At 34.0% G+C, this 18,538-nt stretch overlaps 3 protein-coding genes across 10 annotated transcripts; 1 reads left to right on the top strand and 2 right to left on the bottom strand.

Annotated features, from left to right (window-relative positions):
* Window positions 1–26: 26 nt before the first annotated feature.
* On the bottom strand, window positions 27–5,442 carry LOC110609019 (phosphatidylinositol/phosphatidylcholine transfer protein SFH12). Its single transcript, XM_021748324.2, has 15 exons — window positions 5,219–5,442; window positions 4,980–5,103; window positions 4,635–4,887; window positions 4,462–4,561; window positions 4,052–4,318; window positions 3,732–3,809; window positions 3,508–3,609; window positions 3,378–3,427; window positions 3,087–3,186; window positions 2,889–2,984; window positions 2,682–2,762; window positions 2,244–2,343; window positions 986–1,371; window positions 389–466; window positions 27–283 (listed from the first exon to the last, which is right to left on the bottom strand). Exons 2-15 carry the CDS (start codon window positions 5,014–5,016, stop codon window positions 272–274), a joined length of 1,740 nt encoding a protein of 579 aa, XP_021604016.1. The 5' UTR covers window positions 5,017–5,103; window positions 5,219–5,442; the 3' UTR covers window positions 27–271.
* Window positions 5,443–6,398: 956 nt separating this feature from the next.
* Window positions 6,399–16,229, bottom strand: LOC110609538 (disease resistance RPP13-like protein 4). 8 transcript variants are annotated; one of them, XR_006349986.1, is made up of 6 exons: window positions 15,853–16,228; window positions 12,691–15,243; window positions 7,794–7,868; window positions 7,660–7,706; window positions 7,416–7,573; window positions 6,399–6,804 (listed from the first exon to the last, which is right to left on the bottom strand). XR_006349986.1 is itself a non-coding variant. In XM_021749171.2 (5 exons), exons 2-5 carry the CDS (start codon window positions 15,232–15,234, stop codon window positions 6,795–6,797), a joined length of 2,772 nt encoding a protein of 923 aa, XP_021604863.1. In that variant the 5' UTR covers window positions 15,235–15,243; window positions 15,853–16,229; the 3' UTR covers window positions 6,399–6,794. The 8 variants fall into 8 exon arrangements, 6 of the variants coding, with proteins under 6 accessions (XP_021604863.1, XP_021604862.1, XP_043810019.1 ...); XR_006349987.1 differs by having other exon boundaries at window positions 7,416–7,558; XM_021749171.2 differs by lacking the exon at window positions 7,660–7,706 and having other exon boundaries at window positions 7,416–7,558; window positions 15,853–16,229.
* Window positions 16,230–16,578: 349 nt separating this feature from the next.
* Window positions 16,579–18,441, top strand: LOC110604286 (AAA-ATPase At2g18193). Its single transcript, XM_021742456.2, has 2 exons — window positions 16,579–17,681; window positions 17,863–18,441. The coding sequence occupies exons 1-2, from the start codon at window positions 16,668–16,670 to the stop codon at window positions 18,259–18,261; spliced, it is 1,413 nt and encodes a 470-aa protein (XP_021598148.1). The 5' UTR covers window positions 16,579–16,667; the 3' UTR covers window positions 18,262–18,441.
* Window positions 18,442–18,538: the final 97 nt, after the last annotated feature.

Raw genomic sequence — 18,538 nt, 5'->3', positions numbered from 1 at the left:
TTAGCGGTTGGTCATTACCAGAAGACTAGAGAAAAATAATATAAATCTACAATAGATGCTCAACAATTTGTATTGATAATTGGAATATATATGTAATGTGCCATAATTTAATGCAGACAAAAGTGGAAGATATCATACTTCCGGACAAAACCTTCGATTTCTACTTTGTACAAGAAAACTTAAACTAGATTGCTTCTTGGTGATCCTGGAAAACAGAAAATCAGCTCACCAATAGTTCTCTTTGCAATTCCTATAATCCATTGTTCTTCCTTCACCAGGTGAACTGCATTACAAGACAAAAGATGATTTTAAATGAATTAGCCCCTTAAATTCCAGTGCTAATGAACAAAATTTTTTTAGCAATGTTATGATATTTGCAGTGTCATACCAGCATCTTCTTCTTCTTCTTCTTTTTCTCAACATAAGCCACTAGATCTTCTTGTCGAGTAAGTGAGTCCTCCAAAGCCTGAACAAGGAAGAATAATTAAAAGAAATCTGACCTCCAGTTATCCTATTACAAAATTTTCAGTCTCCTAGTTCTGTTCAAGTATTGTCCTTATAACCATAGAGAGAAACAAAAGTTAACAAGGGTCAAGGGTAGTGCAATATCAGATAAAAGAAATGCGAATACATAGCCTTCACTTTCAAATTTGTGACGGCATTAAATCTATTTGGAAGGCATGAAAATAATTGAAAAGAATGTGCCAAAATAAGTCTTTCAGATGAGACTCATTTTCTCTCCATTATTCTTAATGAACTGAGGATTTAATTTTAGTGGCCTAGCAAAGGATTAAGTGGGTTCTTCTTCAAAATTATTTAGGTTAGTAATGGCAGCTAGAACTTATATGAATTTCCTTGTCAAAGTAGATCTGTTTCGGCTTTCAATCGTAAAAAAATAAAAACTCCTTTCCCAACAATAAGCACAAGAGCATTTATTGCTATCAGTTCAATATATTATCATGGAATTCATGGAAACAATGTGTACCTTCTTGGTTGCCATAAGCTCTTGCTCCAAGGTATCAACCTTGCTTATAGCAGAATTCAACATTTCCTCCTTCTCAACTGTCATGGCAGGTTTCATGCTCAGAACACTCACTCTCTCTTGCAATTCATCCATGCGTTTGATGACAGCCATGTAATCTGCAGCAGAGATGCCAGGTTCCATTGGCTGGTGAGCTCGGTTTCTAACCTTTGTCTCATCACAATATACAGAACCGGAATATATGTTGGCGTCGGTCATCTTCTTGGGCATGGTCCGTGTTACTTTGATCATGGTGACGATGCCCATAACAAAAGTCATGAAACCAGTAAAAATTGGAGAGCCTTCAGGAACCTTGCAAGCATCATAATTATTGGTGTAACATTGTGCCGCTGCAAGTTATAGAAACTAATAATATATTATTATGCATCTAGAAAGGAAAAAAATAATAATAAAAAGAAATAAAGGAAATAACTTTTAAAGATATCAGGGCAGGCCAACATTCTAGGCCTTAATAAACAGGAGCTCTTTGATTTTGGTGAACATGTATAAACTGGTTTATGCCATTTTAAAAGCCTGAAACTGAGGAAAACAACCATTTCAAGCTTCCTTAAAAAGAAAACAATTACTTTTTATCTAAAGTTGGGATTTCGTTTTTGGGTCCAAGAGTTTGGATAAACAGAGCAATATCTTTCCACACTTACATCATCAATTAATAAGCAATGGTCTCCAATGTACAAGAGACCCTGACATTTCTTCTGCATTCATGTGTTGTTTTTCTCAATATATGTCATAAACTAAAGTGTTTCCAAGATGCAGATTCCAGCGGGTCTGCATCATAGTTAATGATCAAAACTAAAGTAAAACCACGCTGAATATTCTTTGTTTCCTGGAAATCTTTGAAAAAAAAAAAAATTACCCCCTTGTTTGGAATCAAAATTTTCACAAGAATTCAATTCAATTCAATTCTTTTCTATCAAATTTTTTTGTTTGGAATTGAAGGATTGATTTCTTTTTTTGTTTATTTTTAAAGAAAATGAATTCATAGGTAATTTTGCAAGAATTTATTTGAATTCTTTTTTTGCAAAATGAATCATACAAAAGGGTATATGTAATCTCAGAAACATGACTATGTCTCTCTAGTTGCTCTTGCAACCACTTAAACAAAAATCTTTGAGGAACTCATTAGAAAGAAAAAGGTCAAACAAAAGCCAAAAAATGACTTAAAGAGTTGTGTGTGCGACTAAAAAAGTGGGCAATGTACCTTTGGTTAAAGCGTACTTATCATTCTCTGGCAAATTTTTCCAAGTCATATCCACAGTCTTCTCAATTATAGGGCCATACTCCTCAAACTTTGAAGAAACCTGTTGATGATCGAAGGGGAAAGGATATAAACATATTGAAGATTGATGAAAATCATATTTCATAATATATATATATACATATCATGCAACAATGTGGAATCATAGACAAAAGATTTCAAGAGAAAAACCAGAAAAGATATTGGTGCCTTGGTGATATAAATCCTCATATTTGTATTTTGTGAACCACAATATTTGTTGAACTCGGGTGATTTGTACCACCAAATCAATTTCAATTGCCTCACGCCACAAGATTGTTTAAAGCCGGCAGCCTTAGGCCAACTATCTAACTGAATCAGAATTAAGAAGTATGCATATTTTCAGGAAACTGCTAAACTTACTTGTGCAATCATAGGTGCGACTTGTGAAAACTCTAAACTTGGAATATTTGGAGCTGGAACCTCCATGGAAGAGTCATTTCCCTGGGTGCATTACATATGAAGTAAGCTATATGGGTAACAACAAGTGACAAAAGCCATCAAGGAAGTACAAAACAATTCAGAGAGTTAAGATAAGCTGCCTATCCGCTTGGAGAAACAGAGTGAGACCTTTGAGAGCACAGTCTCATCCTCAGCAGTTGTCTTCTCCTCAGGATTTTGAGATCCACTTCTCTTTGTACATTTATGATCACCAAGTTGAACCATCTGTAAGGTGATGAAACAAGTAAGATGGCTGATTCAAGAAAAGGGCAAACAAGATATCAATCAAAACATAGTGAAAAGACAAAAGGATATATTGCTGATCACTTTCAATATCTCTTGGTCTTTCCAGGGGCCTTTATCAGAAACCATACACCCTCCTTGATCAGCACAAGTGCAGGTGCCTCCCAAAAACTCTGGCAACTCACTAGTAAAAAGGCAAGCCAGCAAAAAAAAGGAGGGGGAGAACTATTAGACACAAATTTTTCAAACAGTCAAAGGAGTGAAAAAAACATGGGGCACATGTAGACATTAGATAAACAAGGCCCATAACTTGGAAAAAACGGGACAAACATGAGAAAGACAGCAGAGTAACATGACAAAGATATTGTCTAGCACCTGGCATCAATGATCTCGAGAAATTTGCTCTGATATTTATTGCCAAGAACCTGGTGAACAATATTCTTTTCCAGTTAGTCATTGTCCTAGATAAATTCCAGCGATACAGTATAAGAATATCTACACTTACATGAATCTTTGCTGTAGTTTTAGGGTCAAGGAAAGACTTAATAGTGTTCCAGAGCATTCTAAATCCAGAACCGGCATTGATGATGAACATGCGATTCAAGGTCTAAAGAAAGCAGCAATTGGCATTACATCACAATTAAGTAACAAATGCAAAAACAGTAATAGAAAGAGGCTGGCCAAAAATTTCTAGCCTGACAATTTAAGATGACTAGGAGAAATTAGTACCTCAGGATAGTTGTCACCGTCAATCTTCTGAAGGCTAGTGATAAGATCCCTTGCTGTTTTGTTTAGACTTTTGAGGCCCTACGGGCATTATTTAAGAATAAAAATTAATGAAAGAGTGATCCGACAGTGATGATATTGAGGCAAAAGGAAGAAAATGTCAAGGTCATGCAAACTAAAGAACTTTCTAGTATCATTTTGAAGTGTTGATACTTTAAATGGTCAATTGACAAATAAATCATAATCAATGCCTTTATTACATTACTGTATGAGATTGTAGTCATTATTTGAAAAACCAATATCAGATTAACAGTTCCACATACCACTCCTTGGACATCCAAGATGGTTGTACTTTGATCGATGTGCCTCCTTGCTGCAAGTGAACAAGCTGGAAACTTGACATTAAAAGTTCTCTCAAATTCCTGGACATGGTATTTGAGATAACGGTCCATGGTTGTAACTTGCAATAGCTTCGCAGAATCTACTTGGCCTAGTTTTTCAATGTACACAGGTCTTCCGTCCTTATCTACACCATGATGCCCTTGGGGATAATATTGCATGACTTCAGTGATTTCTTTGAATTCAAAATCCTTGAAGGAAAAACAATTAAGGAACATATGATAGAACTCCATTAGATGAATAAAAATTCATAAAATTGCATACAATAAATGTAAAATCAAATAAATGACAGAAATCCAAATTCATCAAAACCATGAATTTCAAAGGTCAGTACATCTGTGATAGTGTCAGCACCGAATTCCTTCCTCCATTGAAGCATGTCAGACCACATCTGCTTTGTTTTCTCAATATCGAATTTCCTTGCCTTCAAAAATCTATAGCATGCATTAATAAACTATACATATCAAATCATTAGAAAATTAAGCTTGATCAGAAAAGGATAGAAACCTGAGCAGCATATGATAATCATCATGAGCAGGGGGTAGGAGTTCCTCCGAAAGAATTACTTCGCGGAAAGCATCAACCACCTTCACCTCCTCTGCGTCGTGGACATCCTCAATTTCAATGGACATCACCTTGCTACTTCTCCTACCTTTTCTGGTCAAAGAATTCCTAAATTTATTGGAGGCATTGATGGCCTTTTGTTTCAAGGACTCAATCCTTGTTTTCTTGTCATCCCCAAGATTCTCCATCTCAGACGCTGCAAGGCAAAAAATAGATAAAATAAAAACTACCCATGCATCAAATGATAGACAAAAAGCAGATAGAAAAGGAAGAAAAGGAAAAGAAGACCTTGTGTGGGAGATAGAGGACCAGGGACATCCGCCATCTGGTGTTAAGCGTAAAATTGTTTATGTGTTTAATAGGTGACAGAAAAAAATGCAGCAAAATCAAGCACATATGCTTAGGTCAATGCCTGGAATAACACAATGCAGACGAAAAAATTGAGGACAGCCCACAAAATAAGAATGAAAGATAGAGAGAAGGAGACAGGGAGAGGGAGAGGGGGTGGGGAGTGGGAGAAAGAGTACCTCTGTAGGAAAAGAGAAAGTGGGTGAGTTGCATACAAATAATGAGGTGGGAACGAGAGAGTGAGGCGCGCAAGAATCGAAAGGTGTGGGCAATAATTTGATCTTCTTGACCAGGTCTCCATTTGATTTTTGCTGTTTTTAGACATAGCCATAGCCATAGCCATTTCTTACAGAGAGAAGGAATGCATTCACTCCAATTCCTGACCGCTATATTTTGACCGTACAATAATCTAACGATTTCATTTATTGCTCTTGCCATTTTTCCCGGGAAATAACTCAAAATTGACATATTCGTGAAAAAAAATAATTAACTCCAAAAAAAATCTCAAAAAATATATATTTACCAAAATTAACAATCTTTTTTTTTTTACATATCAAAATTAACAACCTTAATCTTTACTGTAATACGTGAAAAAATACAGAACTTTAATTTATAATTAGGGTTTTATCCTATAGTAATCAGATCTACATGCATTGAGATCCAGTTATAAAATAAGTTATTTAAATTGCATAGTCAGAGTTTATTTTAGTGAAATTAAATGTTTATTTTTAAAAATATGTTATTTAAATTTGTTTCTCTCGGCTTTAGTCCCAACCTCTAGCTTAACGGATACAACTTTTCCCTTTTACTCAAAATGATTAACGTATATACTTGTTAATTTTTATAGATGGTGGATATATGGGAATTCTTTCCCACATCTACTTTCACAATTTAAATGAGAATTGTGTTTTTAAAATTATAAAGACCAGTAAAATTTAAATTATTAAACTAAAGAATAATAGAATAAACACATAAAGACTGCATTAATATATTTTTAAATAGAAGTCTAAATAAGCAGTTTTATTAATATAAAGGAGCTCAATAACAAGTTTTCCTTATAATTTGATTGAGTGATTTTATGAATCCCATGTTTAGTGAACATAATGGTTTTTTTAATTTTATTTAATTTTTATATTCAATTTCAAAAAGTGTGTATATTTTCACAAATCAGTATCATTGACATTTTTTTATTTTGTTAAAATGAAAACAGGATTGGAAGGCTAAAAATTAAAATCTCCCAAATTTATTCAAATTGACTTGTCATCGTATAAGTTTTATATATGAATATAAATAAATTTATATATGATAATTTTCAAAATTTTAAAAAACTACTGGTAAAAGATATTTAATGGACAAGGATTGAGTAAAATAAATTTTGCAGAGGTAATAGATGAAGCAACAAGTAAAATATCGATACAATCACTCATTTGCGGAGAAGAAAAAGAAGACTCCAGATAAACAAGGCGTAAAACTGCAGCTTCTTTTACGGTTTTTCAATCGGAATCAGAGTCAGAGTTGAGGCCACAGATGATCTTACTGTCCTGCGTCTGCTTTCACCCTCTTCATCCTCTTTCTTCTCGCTAATTATACCTGTAACTATGAAGCTATTTAGTTGCACAGCAGACTGGACATTACCTTCTTTATCAGAAGAATCTCAAGCGATTTGTTGGTGAAATCATCTTTTCCTCCCAAATCTTGAAACCCAATCAGCCTATCAATTGAAGTCCCTCTTCTAAGCAAACACTGGAAATCCTTTCAAATAATACTGTTCATAAACAATGTAAATTTCTAATATCATTATTGATGTAAAATCTCAATATGAGGTCTTAACAACTTCACGCATATGCAGAGCGTAAGGCTAATTGCTCGAGACTCATAGCAGACAACTAGACTGGTGAATGTTATAATCATGAAGATTAGCAAGTGATTAGATTTCAACTTTCTATTCTTCTTCTGTACTTGAGCAAATCAAACAAAGAAAGCTCGCAGGTAGTTTAAAATATTATACTCTTTATGAGCTAAACAAAGTAATAAAGATTGCCAGAGCTGAATAGTATGACACAAGGCAAAGTTTTGACTCCAAGCTTGGTAACAAAGAAGGGTGCATTCTGCAGTTCAGTTACAATTGTTAGAACTCGAACAACATAGACAACTCATTTTCAAATCTTATTCATACATTTGCAATGACTAAAACCAAGTGACCTCAGCATCCGGCTTGATGAACTTGGTGTTAAGATACCTTAGTGCAAGCACTTTCAAATGCTTATCCATAATTCTAGAATAATCAATCAACATGACATAAAATTTGTGATATAGAAAATGTTCAAAAGTGCACGCCCAAGCGAGTGAAAGAGAGAATTAAAGCAATAGCTATACTTGCACCGATAGAACTCCCTATGGTAGAAGTGGCAAATAACTTTCTCACTGCCAGTGACTTCACCCAAGAAATCCCCCTCAGCTATCTCCCTGTACTCTCCATGTCCTTGTTTCTTTAGGGTTTCTCGCTTCTCAGCTTCTTTCTATTCAAATAAATCCTATGGTAAATATTTTAACAATTTCAGAAATCTTACGCCAGAAGTAAACATGCATGTTATATATGAAGGTGTACTGAACTTGATACCTTGAGAACTGCAATCCTGTCTGCATGCAGTTTTCTAGCTCAGGATCCTAGATATTAGATGATATACGCTTTAAACAAATAGCAATAATTGCATGATAACAAAGAAACAACTTATATGCATCATAACAACTTACATCCATCAATACATCGAGGTCAACCTCTTGGTTGATAGAACTTGACGTCTGCGATTTCTCTTGAGCAATCAATTCCTGTACCACCATAATGTGATTCTGAAGTCAAATGAGACCATAATGAACAATGAAATCAACTGACTGCTGCATTCTTATTTCTATCTATACAAGCAAATGTTCTGTTAAATTATAAGTGGATTGAAAAATCTTCCGTTCCTAAGGGTCAGCAAGATCATTTCTGCCTATCAATCCTTCTGAACCACAAAAAATTCAAGTAAGAAAATCACTTATGCCCGCCTTTCCTTAATTCAGAAGTGGTACTTTTAGTATCCTAATTCTCGAAAACCCATCAAATCGAGATTGTTTGTCATTTCATCTACACCCAATTACTCATGAGTACAAAAATAGAAAAGATGCCAAGCTACTAAAAGAACCGAGTGCTTAAAGTAGAAAAGCGATCTCCCAGGGAAAATTGAAGGCAACCAAAGCATCAAATTCACGTGGAAATGTTAACAGGTGAGGACCCAATTTCAAAAACAAAACCTTCTGATAATCGCGAGCAGCTGCTGCCATTACATTGCCAAAAGCTAGATTAGATAAAGTTGATTTAACTGAGTTTGGATCCATTCCCTCCCTGCACAATCAAATCCAATCAATTACTAGCCAAACGATATAACTAGAGATTCCAACAAAAGGAAGTAGATCAAGAAATAGGACCTTAAGATGAGTGTAATTCAAAATAGTGAAAGGAAGAAGAAGAGAAATGCAGCCTCCAAACTTCCAATGCGGTTTTTGCAGGAGTGAAGAGAAGCAGAAACCTAAGGAATAAGGAGAGGAAAAGGACGGAGGGAGCCTCTAGTTCCTTTGTCTCCCTTTAGACGATGCCGTTTGGAGTTAAATAAGGAGAGGAGGCGGGAAAAAGGCGAATTTTTAACTTTTAATTTAATTTAATTGATTAACTAATCATAAAATTTAAAATTTATTTTATACGAGTAATTACACGAATGAAAACGTCAAGAGACAGTAATAACGTATATTATTATAATTTATTAACAATTTATTTTATTAATTGAAAAAGTTAACTCCCCTGGGAAAAAAAAAATCATGGCTGCCAAATATTCATGCCTACTATAGTTGTCAAGAATTAAGTTGAAACATAATTGCAAGCTACCACTAACTTATTGCAAAAAGATTTTTTAAAAAAAACTTAGTTTATTACAACATAAGGATAGGGATAAGAATTTTCATATATATATATATAAAGTTGAATTTAAAATATGCTATAAAAACTTGACAATTTAAGTTTATATAATTATATTGTGTCAATATTGAATTTATATATTTGTGAAGTGCTACACTGGTGTTCAATACTTTAAAAAATCAATTCGTTATATGAGTTGATTTTTAACTTTTATCTCTTATTATAACATAAGTAATATTATTAATGTATGATTTTTTTTATTTTTTATTTTTTTAATATAATAAATATAATTTATTATATTGATAGTTATTAAACTTTTAATTTTCTTTATTAAATTTGTGATTTTCTACCGCTTTTTAATATAATATATTATTAATATTATAATAAAAAAATTTATTATATTTTACTATTAAAATTAAAATTTTATTCAATTTAAATAATTTATAAAAAAATAAATAAATATAAATAATTAAAATATAATAAAAAAATAAAATAGTATTTCTAATATAAATTTTGAATAACTAAATTATTAAATTTGAATTATTATAATTTATTATATTAATGATTAATTATTTCAATTTTTCAAAATTTTACTAATTTTTATATGTACATTCTATATAAAATTTATCCGTACAATCTTTATTTATTATTCTTTTAATATTTAATATTTAGTATGTGATATATGATTACACAATTTTTACCAATCTAACTCATCTCTCTTTAGCACTCCAAGGCTTAACCTGGTGGAAAGTGCATCCTGTAGTCTTGAAAGGTCTAAGGTTCGATTCCCCCGACCCCTATTTTAAAAAAAAAAAAAAAAACTCATCCCCCTTGAATAAATAGAAGTTTGGACGAAAGTCATTAATTTTTTATTCAAATGACTTTCCTACTTTACCGCGGCCACCACTTCTGTTAAAAAACTATTAAAATTTAGTAAATTTTATTTTTTTAAAAATATGATTTGTTGAATAGAATCTGTTGTTGGATTAATAATATATAATAGTAAGTAGTAAAATTTTTAATTTTTTTAATATAATTAAATTTATTGATGCATGACGTTGTACTTATAATCAATATTTGAGATTTTTAAATTTATTACTCTAAATATTAATAGAAAAAAAATAAAGATAACGATAAAGAAATTATATATTTCAAGTAAGTAACTTTTCAGAGATTTTACAAATATATATAGTGATATGTAAAGATAGTTGCTATAATTTGACTAATTAAATAACTTAAAATTATATAAATTGATTTCCTAATAAAAACAGTTTTCTATAATCAAGTTAACACCCCTCAAACTCAAGGCGGCAACAAAAATGACAGCTTGAATTTGCTAATAAAACCATGAAAACGAGACAAAAGATGTAATTTGGTGAAAATATCGACAATTTGATTTGCAGAGGAGACATGAATCAAGTATATTGTTCATTGAACAACATGATACAAATAAATGACAATCAATTTCGATATATTTAATGTGTTAATGAAAAATATCATTATGTGAAATTTATATGATACTTCTGTTATCATAATGAAGTATGGTGGCAGAAGAATGGATGAGGTCCATATCGGTTAACAACCATCGTAACCGAAGCAATTCAAATGTAGCATCAACAAAAGCAGGATATTTTGATTCTTTGCTGGAACGTGCAACTATTGTTTGCTTTTTGTTACGCCAAGGGACAAGAGAATTACCCAAAAAGAAAGTAACCAGAACGACGATCTGTTGGATCACCAGGCCAATCAACATTAGAGTAGCTAGATAACACTAAAGATGAGGTAGCTGAAAAATGTAAACCATGAAAAATAGTTTTTTTTATATAACGAAGGATACGAAGAACTGCAGAGAAATGAGTTGAGCAAAAAACAAACATAAATTGGTTGACCAAATGAACTACATAGGAAATATCATGTCAGACTCTCAATAAATTGGATATATAAAATAGGATCATCAAAAGAAATGCTATCAAGTGACATTAGTTTGCAATTAAACTCCAAAGGGATTAATACAGTTTTGCTATCAGTGAGACTTCCTATGTAGTTTTGCTATCAGTGAGACTTGCTTTAGATATTAAGTCCAAAGCATGCTTGACTTGAGAGAGATAATAGCCATCGAAATTGTGTGAAACTTCAAGCCTCAAAAAATAGCAGGGAGAACCCAAGTCCTTCATGTCAAATAATTGATTCAAAAAATTATATCTCTGAAATACTAGATGAGTCATACTAGATGAGTCATCTCTCGTCATTCTCATATCATTAATATAAAGTAATAGAAAAATAATACTATTGTCAGTTCGGCGAGTAAATAATGTAAAATCATGTAGACTAGAGATAAAACCAAATTAAATAAGAGTGAAACTAAATTTGGTAAATCAAGTCCTCTCTTGAACTACCAAATGAGTCATCTCCCGTTATTATCATATCATCAATATAAAGTAATAGAAAAATAATACCATTGTCAGTTCGGTGAGTAAATAATACAAAATAATGTGGACTAGAGATAAAACCAAATTGAATAAGAGTGGAACTAAATTTGGTAAACTAAGCCCTGGGAGCCTATTTTAAATCATATAATGCACGTTGAAGTTTGCAAACTTTGTGAGGGGAATGATAATTTGGAGGATGGTGCATATAAACTTCTTCTGTTAAATCACCGTGAAAAAAAACATTTTTGACATCCATTTGGAAAAGTTTCCATTTTTGAACAGTAACAATAGCCAAGAGGCTGCGAATAGGCTATTAGAGCAAAAACTTCTTCATAGTCAATTCCATAGTCTTGAATATACTCTTTGACTACTAAAGGAGCTTTATATCGTCCAATAGTTCCATCAAATTTGGTTTTAATTTTGTATATTTATTTGTAGCTAATAAGAGTTTTGTTTGGTAGAAGGTCAACTAAATCTCAAATATGAGTTTTCTCTAGAGCTTGAAATTTATTAGTCATAACTTGTGATCTATCAAGAAACTTTTCATTCTTTGAATCAACATATTATAATTAGAACCGATCAAAACTGTTACAATAAGTTTTGAGATATCAAATTTCTCTATTAGGTTTGTCACTAGCAAGAAAAACAGGAATAAACAGAGTATGAGGAGGAGAGCTGATTATTAAAGTTTTCAAAAATTAGAAATAAAAGCCAAAGAAATAATATATTTCAAGTAACTTTAGAGAGATTTTACAAATATATATAGTGATATGCAAGGATAATCAGTTGCTATAATTTGGCTAATTAAATAACCTAAAATCACGTAAAATGATTTCCTAATAACAACAGTTTTTATAATCAAATTAACACTAGAATTGAAAATCATACATATTAGTTGGGTTTTTAATTCTTTTTACAGTTATTTTATTTATTTTATAATAGTAAGTTGTATATTTAATCAATAATTTTTTCTTCTATTATTTTAAATTATAAGAAATAAAATAAAAAAATTTATGATCTATTTTTCATTGATCAATAGTTTCAAGTTCAAAATTTAAATATTAAAAAGAAAATATTTTACTTTTTTTGATAAGTTGAATGAATTCATAAAAAATATATATATATATATATTATTTTATAAAATAATTTTATATTATTTTATAAAATAACTTTTTATTATTTTGTATAATAATAATATAAAATATTTTAATACATGCATAACATGCAGGTAAACTACTAGTATCACATGAAGCATAATTCACATTGATACCTTATTAGCCTTGTGCTCCCCCTTTGTCCAAACACCCCCTCTAAATCCAATATCTTCAATCGGGAATGATGTTAATTCTGGACACCAACTAGCATTCACAATCCTCAGAGATGGCATCACTTGTTGTACCACTCGCCAGTCCATTTCCAACTCTGAGAGAGATTCCAGCAACATGGCCTCGATTTTCCAGACTGTGTTATTCTCCCCCCAAAAGCTTTGATGAATTTTTGCAACATTTCCACAAGAGATTGAAAGATATCTTAACATAGGAAGTGAGAAGGGATTGAGCCAAACAGGACTCATTTTGCCTGGAAAATATCTCAGGGAGAGGTCTTGGAGTGCAGGTGGAGGATAGAGTTTATCAAGTTTGTCAATGAGGTCAATCCCGTGGCTATCAAAGCAACTTATAGTAAGGAGCTGAAGCTCTTGGAGGTTTACCAATGCATTGACCTCATCATCTTCAATCTCATCACTCTGACTCAGATGTAAACTAAGTCTCCTGAGTCGGGTCAAATTTCTCAGTTCAGCAATTCGACAGCCGTTTAATTGGCTTGATCTAGCTGGTCTAAACCCCAACAAAACTTCAAGGTTTGAAAGCCTTCCCAGCCCTTTTGGCAAGTAATCAAGTGAGCCACAGTGGCTTACATCTAAGACTATGAGCTTCTTAAAGGTCATGAGATAAGGAGGCAGGATTGTCAGATTCTGACTATAGCTTACATCCAAAACCTGAAGGTTCTTAAGTTTCTCTAGCGAAGGAGGGAATTGTATCAACGGATGGGTATTGCTTAAGCTAAGATACGTTAAATGCTGAAGGCAACCAATCTGTCGTAGGAGAACTGCAAGAGGCATTTCAAAAATGGACTTGCAAAGATCTAAAACTCCAAGGTATCTACACTGATTAAGCTTGTTCGGAAAACTTGACACAATCTTGTTCACTTCACCAGTCCTGGTTGTGGACAACAATGCCCGTAACTTCCGATTGGCAGCCAGCTTCTTATGATCCATATTGCCATCAATACCCAGGTGACGGCAGCCTATGCCATCAAGTCTAAAGAATGCATCATCTTTAGCCATCTTGATCACCAAATCACGAACCATGTCATGAATCTTGCAAGTGGAGATAACTCCATTGTAAGTCTTGACAACTACTTCCACCAAACATCGATTTGTTAACCCTGAGAAACAATCCTCCCCAGCTTCAATTAATGACCTGCCCATTCTCACCGGGACAAATCCTTCTCCAATCCACCAATGAACTAACTGTTCCTTTGGTATGACACAATCCTCTGGGTAAAGAGCGAAACTAAGAAAACAGGACTTCAGGTGTGTAGGGAGCTCATCGTAGCTCAATTGTAATGTAGCCATCACAGAGTCATCATTTTCTGCCAATTCATCCCGAAAGTTTTCTGCGATTCGCCTCCACTCATTATAATGTGATTTATAAAGCAAGAGTCCCCCAATTGCCTTAATAGCCAAAGGGAGACCCTTACATTTAAATACAATCTCCATTCCGACCTGTTCCAGCTCAGGATATGTGCAGTCACCTCCAGACGCTGCAAAAGCAATTTTCCGAAATAGCAACCAACTGTCATCCTTGCTAAGGAACTTAGGCCTGTGGATACTCGCTTCACTCACTCCCATCATTCTTGCAACTTCATTAATCCTTGTGGTGATGATAATACTGCTTCCATTTCCCTTGGGCAGGCCTTCATAGATTCTACGCCACCAACTGACATCAGTGCTCCATACATCATCCATAACAATTAAGAATCTTTTACCTAGAAGGTATTTGTTTATTTTCCTCAACAATTCACTTCGGTCATCTCCTACACTTGCATCTCCCAAGTTCCTCAGCATGCTTCTCATGATTTGTGCTTCATCAAATGTCTGAGAGACAGACACCCACAATCTTCTTTCAAAATGGTCTTCTATCTCTCTGTCATTGAAGACCTTTTGAGCAATTGTGGTCTTTCCCAACCCACCCATACCAACAACACCAATTGATAATATGCCATGATCTGCTTCAAAAAGCCAACCCTTGAACTTTTTTGTGTCACCTTCTAATCCAACCACTAGAGTGTGATCATACACAGGAGAGCTCCATCTGGGGTCATTGCACATATCAATTCCAGCTATTCCATTGCTAGTTGACAGACCAAGATAAGAAAGGTCTTGCTTAATCTTAGTGATATTCTCATTTATCTCTCTAAGTCGCTTTGCAGTTCTATATTGAAACCCAAGTTTTGGAGGATGGATACAAGTTAGGCAGCCATTAGAAAACGAGTCATTTTCCCTTGATTGAAGTTGGCAGTCTGCCAGCATGTCTTCAGCTTCATAAATCAACTCTCGTAAATTGCCCATGATAATTTGCAGAGTTTGTTCCTTTCTTTTTCGTTTGTCTGCATCTTTGAGGACACTTCGCATTAATTCAAGCTCCTTTTGCAAGTTCTCAAATTGATCCCTGAATTCATTCACTATGCGGCCCCCCTCTATTAGAGTATTCAACAGCTTCTCCAAGAAGACACTGACTACGGCATCCACCATGTCTTTAACCTGAAATTTTAAAATAGAGAGATATTCTAGTAAACTGATTCCGGGGATGAAAAATTCAGAGAGCTTAGCTTCAACAAATGGATTAGGATGTGCAAAATAAAAAGTGGCTTGTACATAAACTATCTGCTAATTTCTTCGGTGAAGAACTTCTACTTAAACCATAATGCTTCTTAAGAAAAGTTGTTTCAATAAGGTCATTATGACAACATTTTTACAGAGATTTAAGCAAATCTCTATGCAGCTAGTTAAACAAGGCCTTAGAGACTATTTTTACCTGTATAGCTACATCAAACAAAAAAAAATCTTGTTTTCATGTCAAAATTTTCTTGCTGATTTTTTTTAATTGTAAAAGAAATCAGTGGTGTGATATTGATTCAAACGAGGAATTTTCATCTAATTTCTTCCATAAGTTGCTTTATGCAAGGAGAGTACATTGGAAAGGAGGAAGAAACAACAGCTAGAAAAATAACAATAGATCTGATGCAACACAAGCAAGAAACAGGAACAAAAACCAGCTAAAGCAACAAAGAAAGCTTAATCAAGCAAAACCAGCTAAAAGCTAAGGTCTCATGAAAGACTATCCACAACAAGTTGTCTACGGGAACTTACAATGTAATGATGGCTGGGTTCCTTTGAAACTGATAAAATTTCCTACAGAAATAACAGAGCATAAGCCTTGTTGATGAAATCTGAATGGCTATGAAAGCAGCTCTTTTTCTTCCATCTCTTGTCAGTAAGAGATGAGAAAGTCTCCCAAGTCTTCAATATTGCTCGTCAACGCCCCCATGGCCCGTAAACATAAGGCCTGTCTTCCTGCTCCCCGTGGACTAAATGAACGCGGTTTTGACAAAACGTCGCTGTGGAGCAGCACGCGGTCATAGCAACTCCAAGTGCAGCATCCTCAACAACACCACGAACTTCCATCGTTGAAGGCACAGAAAGTTCATTTCCAAGTCCTCCAACGACAACTTCCATTATGTGCTATTATTTCATTTTTAAAATAATATTTATAATAAAAATAACTGGTATTGTAGATTGTACAATTTTATCAGCAAAATGCATTTTCCAGTTCGACCTTTTTAAAATATTTAAAAAGATAATTTTTAAAATATAATTATTTTTCATGTAGTACAACCATCTCAATTATTATTTATAGTATATTTAATTTATTATTATAACTTTAAATATTTTATTGATGTAATAAAATTAATTTAAAATATTGTAACTAATAAATTTTAAAAATGATAATATAATCTCAATAAAAAATAATGTCAAAACAAGTCGCAGAAGACGGCTTTGATTATAGAGTTAATTTAGAATGCACCTAATACAAGGCATGCCTCCCAAGTATAAGTACTAACTCGCGTGGAAAGGCAAAGGAAAGTGTTGCTCTGTTCTTCTGCCTAAAACATCAAGGGCCGACCATGGAAGAGTATTTGAAGCTCATTCCTTCCAATGCCTCGTTACTCTCCGCCTACTCATCAATCTCAACATCGTGGGTGCTCTTCAAGACTGCTTATAATCAGGTCATACCCAGACAGCTTCAAGAGTATGCGGTCTCAAAATTCAGGTCCTATTTCCGTCGCAACCCATCTTATGCAACTTTCATCATCGAGGACCTGTGGTGTGGACTTGGCCGTAATCAGCTTTACGATGCTGCAAGAGCTTACTTATCTACCAAGATTGGACCCGACAATCGTAAAATCAAAATTGGCAAGTTAGAACAGCACAAGAATTTGTCTTCCGCCATTGTAGAAGGAGGAAAGATTGTTGATTTATTCCGTGACATAACCATTACCTGGTCAGTTATCCAAGAAGAGCAAGCCACCACCACGGCCAATACCAGGATCAGCAAAGACGGTCCTCCGGTGATGACTCACGCTCCTAGCAGAAGTGCTTATCAGATAACTTTCGACAACAAATATCGCGGAACTGTTGAGAATTATTATTTGAACCATGTTTTGGATACTTACAAGGACTTAATGCAAGGGGAAAAGGTCTTGAAGCTCTACACCCGGCTTGATAAATATGAAGGTGAAAGATGGAAGTGTGTTGATTTTCGGCATCCAGCCACTTTTGATACCATTGCAATGGATCTTGAATTGAAGAAAGCAATAAAGGATGATCTTGACAGGTTCTTGGCAAGAAAAGACTTCTACAAGAGAGTGGGAAAGGCTTGGAAACGTGGGTATCTTCTGTATGGTCCTCCTGGAACTGGGAAATCAAGCCTAATTGCGGCCATGGCTAATTACTTAAACTTTGATATTTATGATTTAGAGCTTTCCAGTATTTGTTCTGATGTTCAACTGAGAAAGGTGTTGCTAAGTACAACTAATCGATCAATTCTCGTAGTTGAAGACATAGATTGTAATTCAGAGGTGCAAGATCGATCCAAAATTATAAAAGAAGAACAACTTAACCCCAAGAAATATCCCAAGGTTAGTCGCACTCTCACTATTCAGGAACTTTTCTTCTGATGTTCTGCTCATTTTTACCGATTACGTACTGGTCCTTTTAATAATTCAGATGACAAAAATTCGATCTGCGAGCTAAATTTTTTATTTTCTTTAATTTATTTTGTTAATGAATATTCTTCTTGTGTCTTCCTTACCAATTTAGGCGTTCACACTGTCAACTCTGCTAAATTGCATTGATGGATTATGGTCGAGCTCTGGAGAAGCAAGAATCATCGTGTTCACAACGAATCACAAAGAAGTTTTGGACCCTGCATTACTTCGTCCAGGGCGGATGGATATGCACATTCACATGTCCTACTGCACTGCTCAAGGCTTCAGAGTGTTGGCATTCAACTATCTTGGAATTGACGACCATAAACTCTATCAAGAAATTGATGGATTACTAGAGCGTACAAAGGCTACCCCTGCTTCTTTAGCTGAGGAACTAATGAAGAGTGATGATGTTGATGTTGCTCTTGGAGAAGTAGTCAATTTCCTGAAGCGGAAAAGGGGGGAGGAAGATGAAATTGAAGAGGATACTAAAAGACAGAGGACTGCTTGAGAAGAAATATATTAGAACGTATTGGTTAGCTATATTAGAATCAGAATATCAGCTCGCTAATAGTCAGAACTTTGCATTTCAGGTTCAAAGTATGGCTTAGATATCTTATATCTACCTTTTGGTCATGATATGGAACGACGTGCAAAAACTTTGCCTTAATAAATTATATTGTTGTATCAACCAATGTTAGGTTAAGTGATTCTACAAATCAAAAGTTGGATCCACATGAAATAAATAATCCCTAAATCATTTTAACTTTAATTGTGTAGATTCGGGC

This window comes from Manihot esculenta, chromosome 2 (genome assembly GCF_001659605.2).
Source record: "Manihot esculenta cultivar AM560-2 chromosome 2, M.esculenta_v8, whole genome shotgun sequence".
Classification (NCBI taxonomy): domain Eukaryota; kingdom Viridiplantae; phylum Streptophyta; class Magnoliopsida; order Malpighiales; family Euphorbiaceae; genus Manihot; species Manihot esculenta.
Note: the sequence above shows the minus strand (reverse complement) of the source record. Positions and strands in the feature narration are given on the sequence as shown.

Excerpts from the sequence above, each read along its gene's own strand:
- LOC110609019 (XM_021748324.2), bottom strand. The coding sequence starts at position 5,016 with ATGGCGGATGTCCCTGGTCCTCTATCTCCCACACAAG. Across the intron at positions 4,562-4,634 it reads GATTATCATATGCTGCTCAG|ATTTTTGAAGGCAAGGAAAT; the intron begins GTTTCTATCCTT and ends TGCATGCTATAG. Across the intron at positions 3,428-3,507 it reads AAACTACAGCAAAGATTCAT|GTTCTTGGCAATAAATATCA; the intron begins GTAAGTGTAGAT and ends ATTGTTCACCAG.
- LOC110609538 (XM_021749170.2), bottom strand. The coding sequence starts at position 15,234 with ATGGTGGATGCCGTAGTCAGTGTCTTCTTGGAGAAGCTGTTGAATACT. Across the intron at positions 7,869-12,690 it reads GGGAGCACAAGGCTAATAAG|GAATTGATTGCTCAAGAGAA; the intron begins GTATCAATGTGA and ends ATGGTGGTACAG. Across the intron at positions 7,559-7,793 it reads ACCTCGATGTATTGATGGAT|AAAGAAGCTGAGAAGCGAGA; the intron begins GTAAGTTGTTAT and ends TTATTTGAATAG.
- LOC110604286 (XM_021742456.2), top strand. The coding sequence starts at position 16,668 with ATGGAAGAGTATTTGAAGCTCATTCCTTCCAATGCCTCGTTACTCTCC. Across the intron at positions 17,682-17,862 it reads ACCCCAAGAAATATCCCAAG|GCGTTCACACTGTCAACTCT; the intron begins GTTAGTCGCACT and ends TTACCAATTTAG.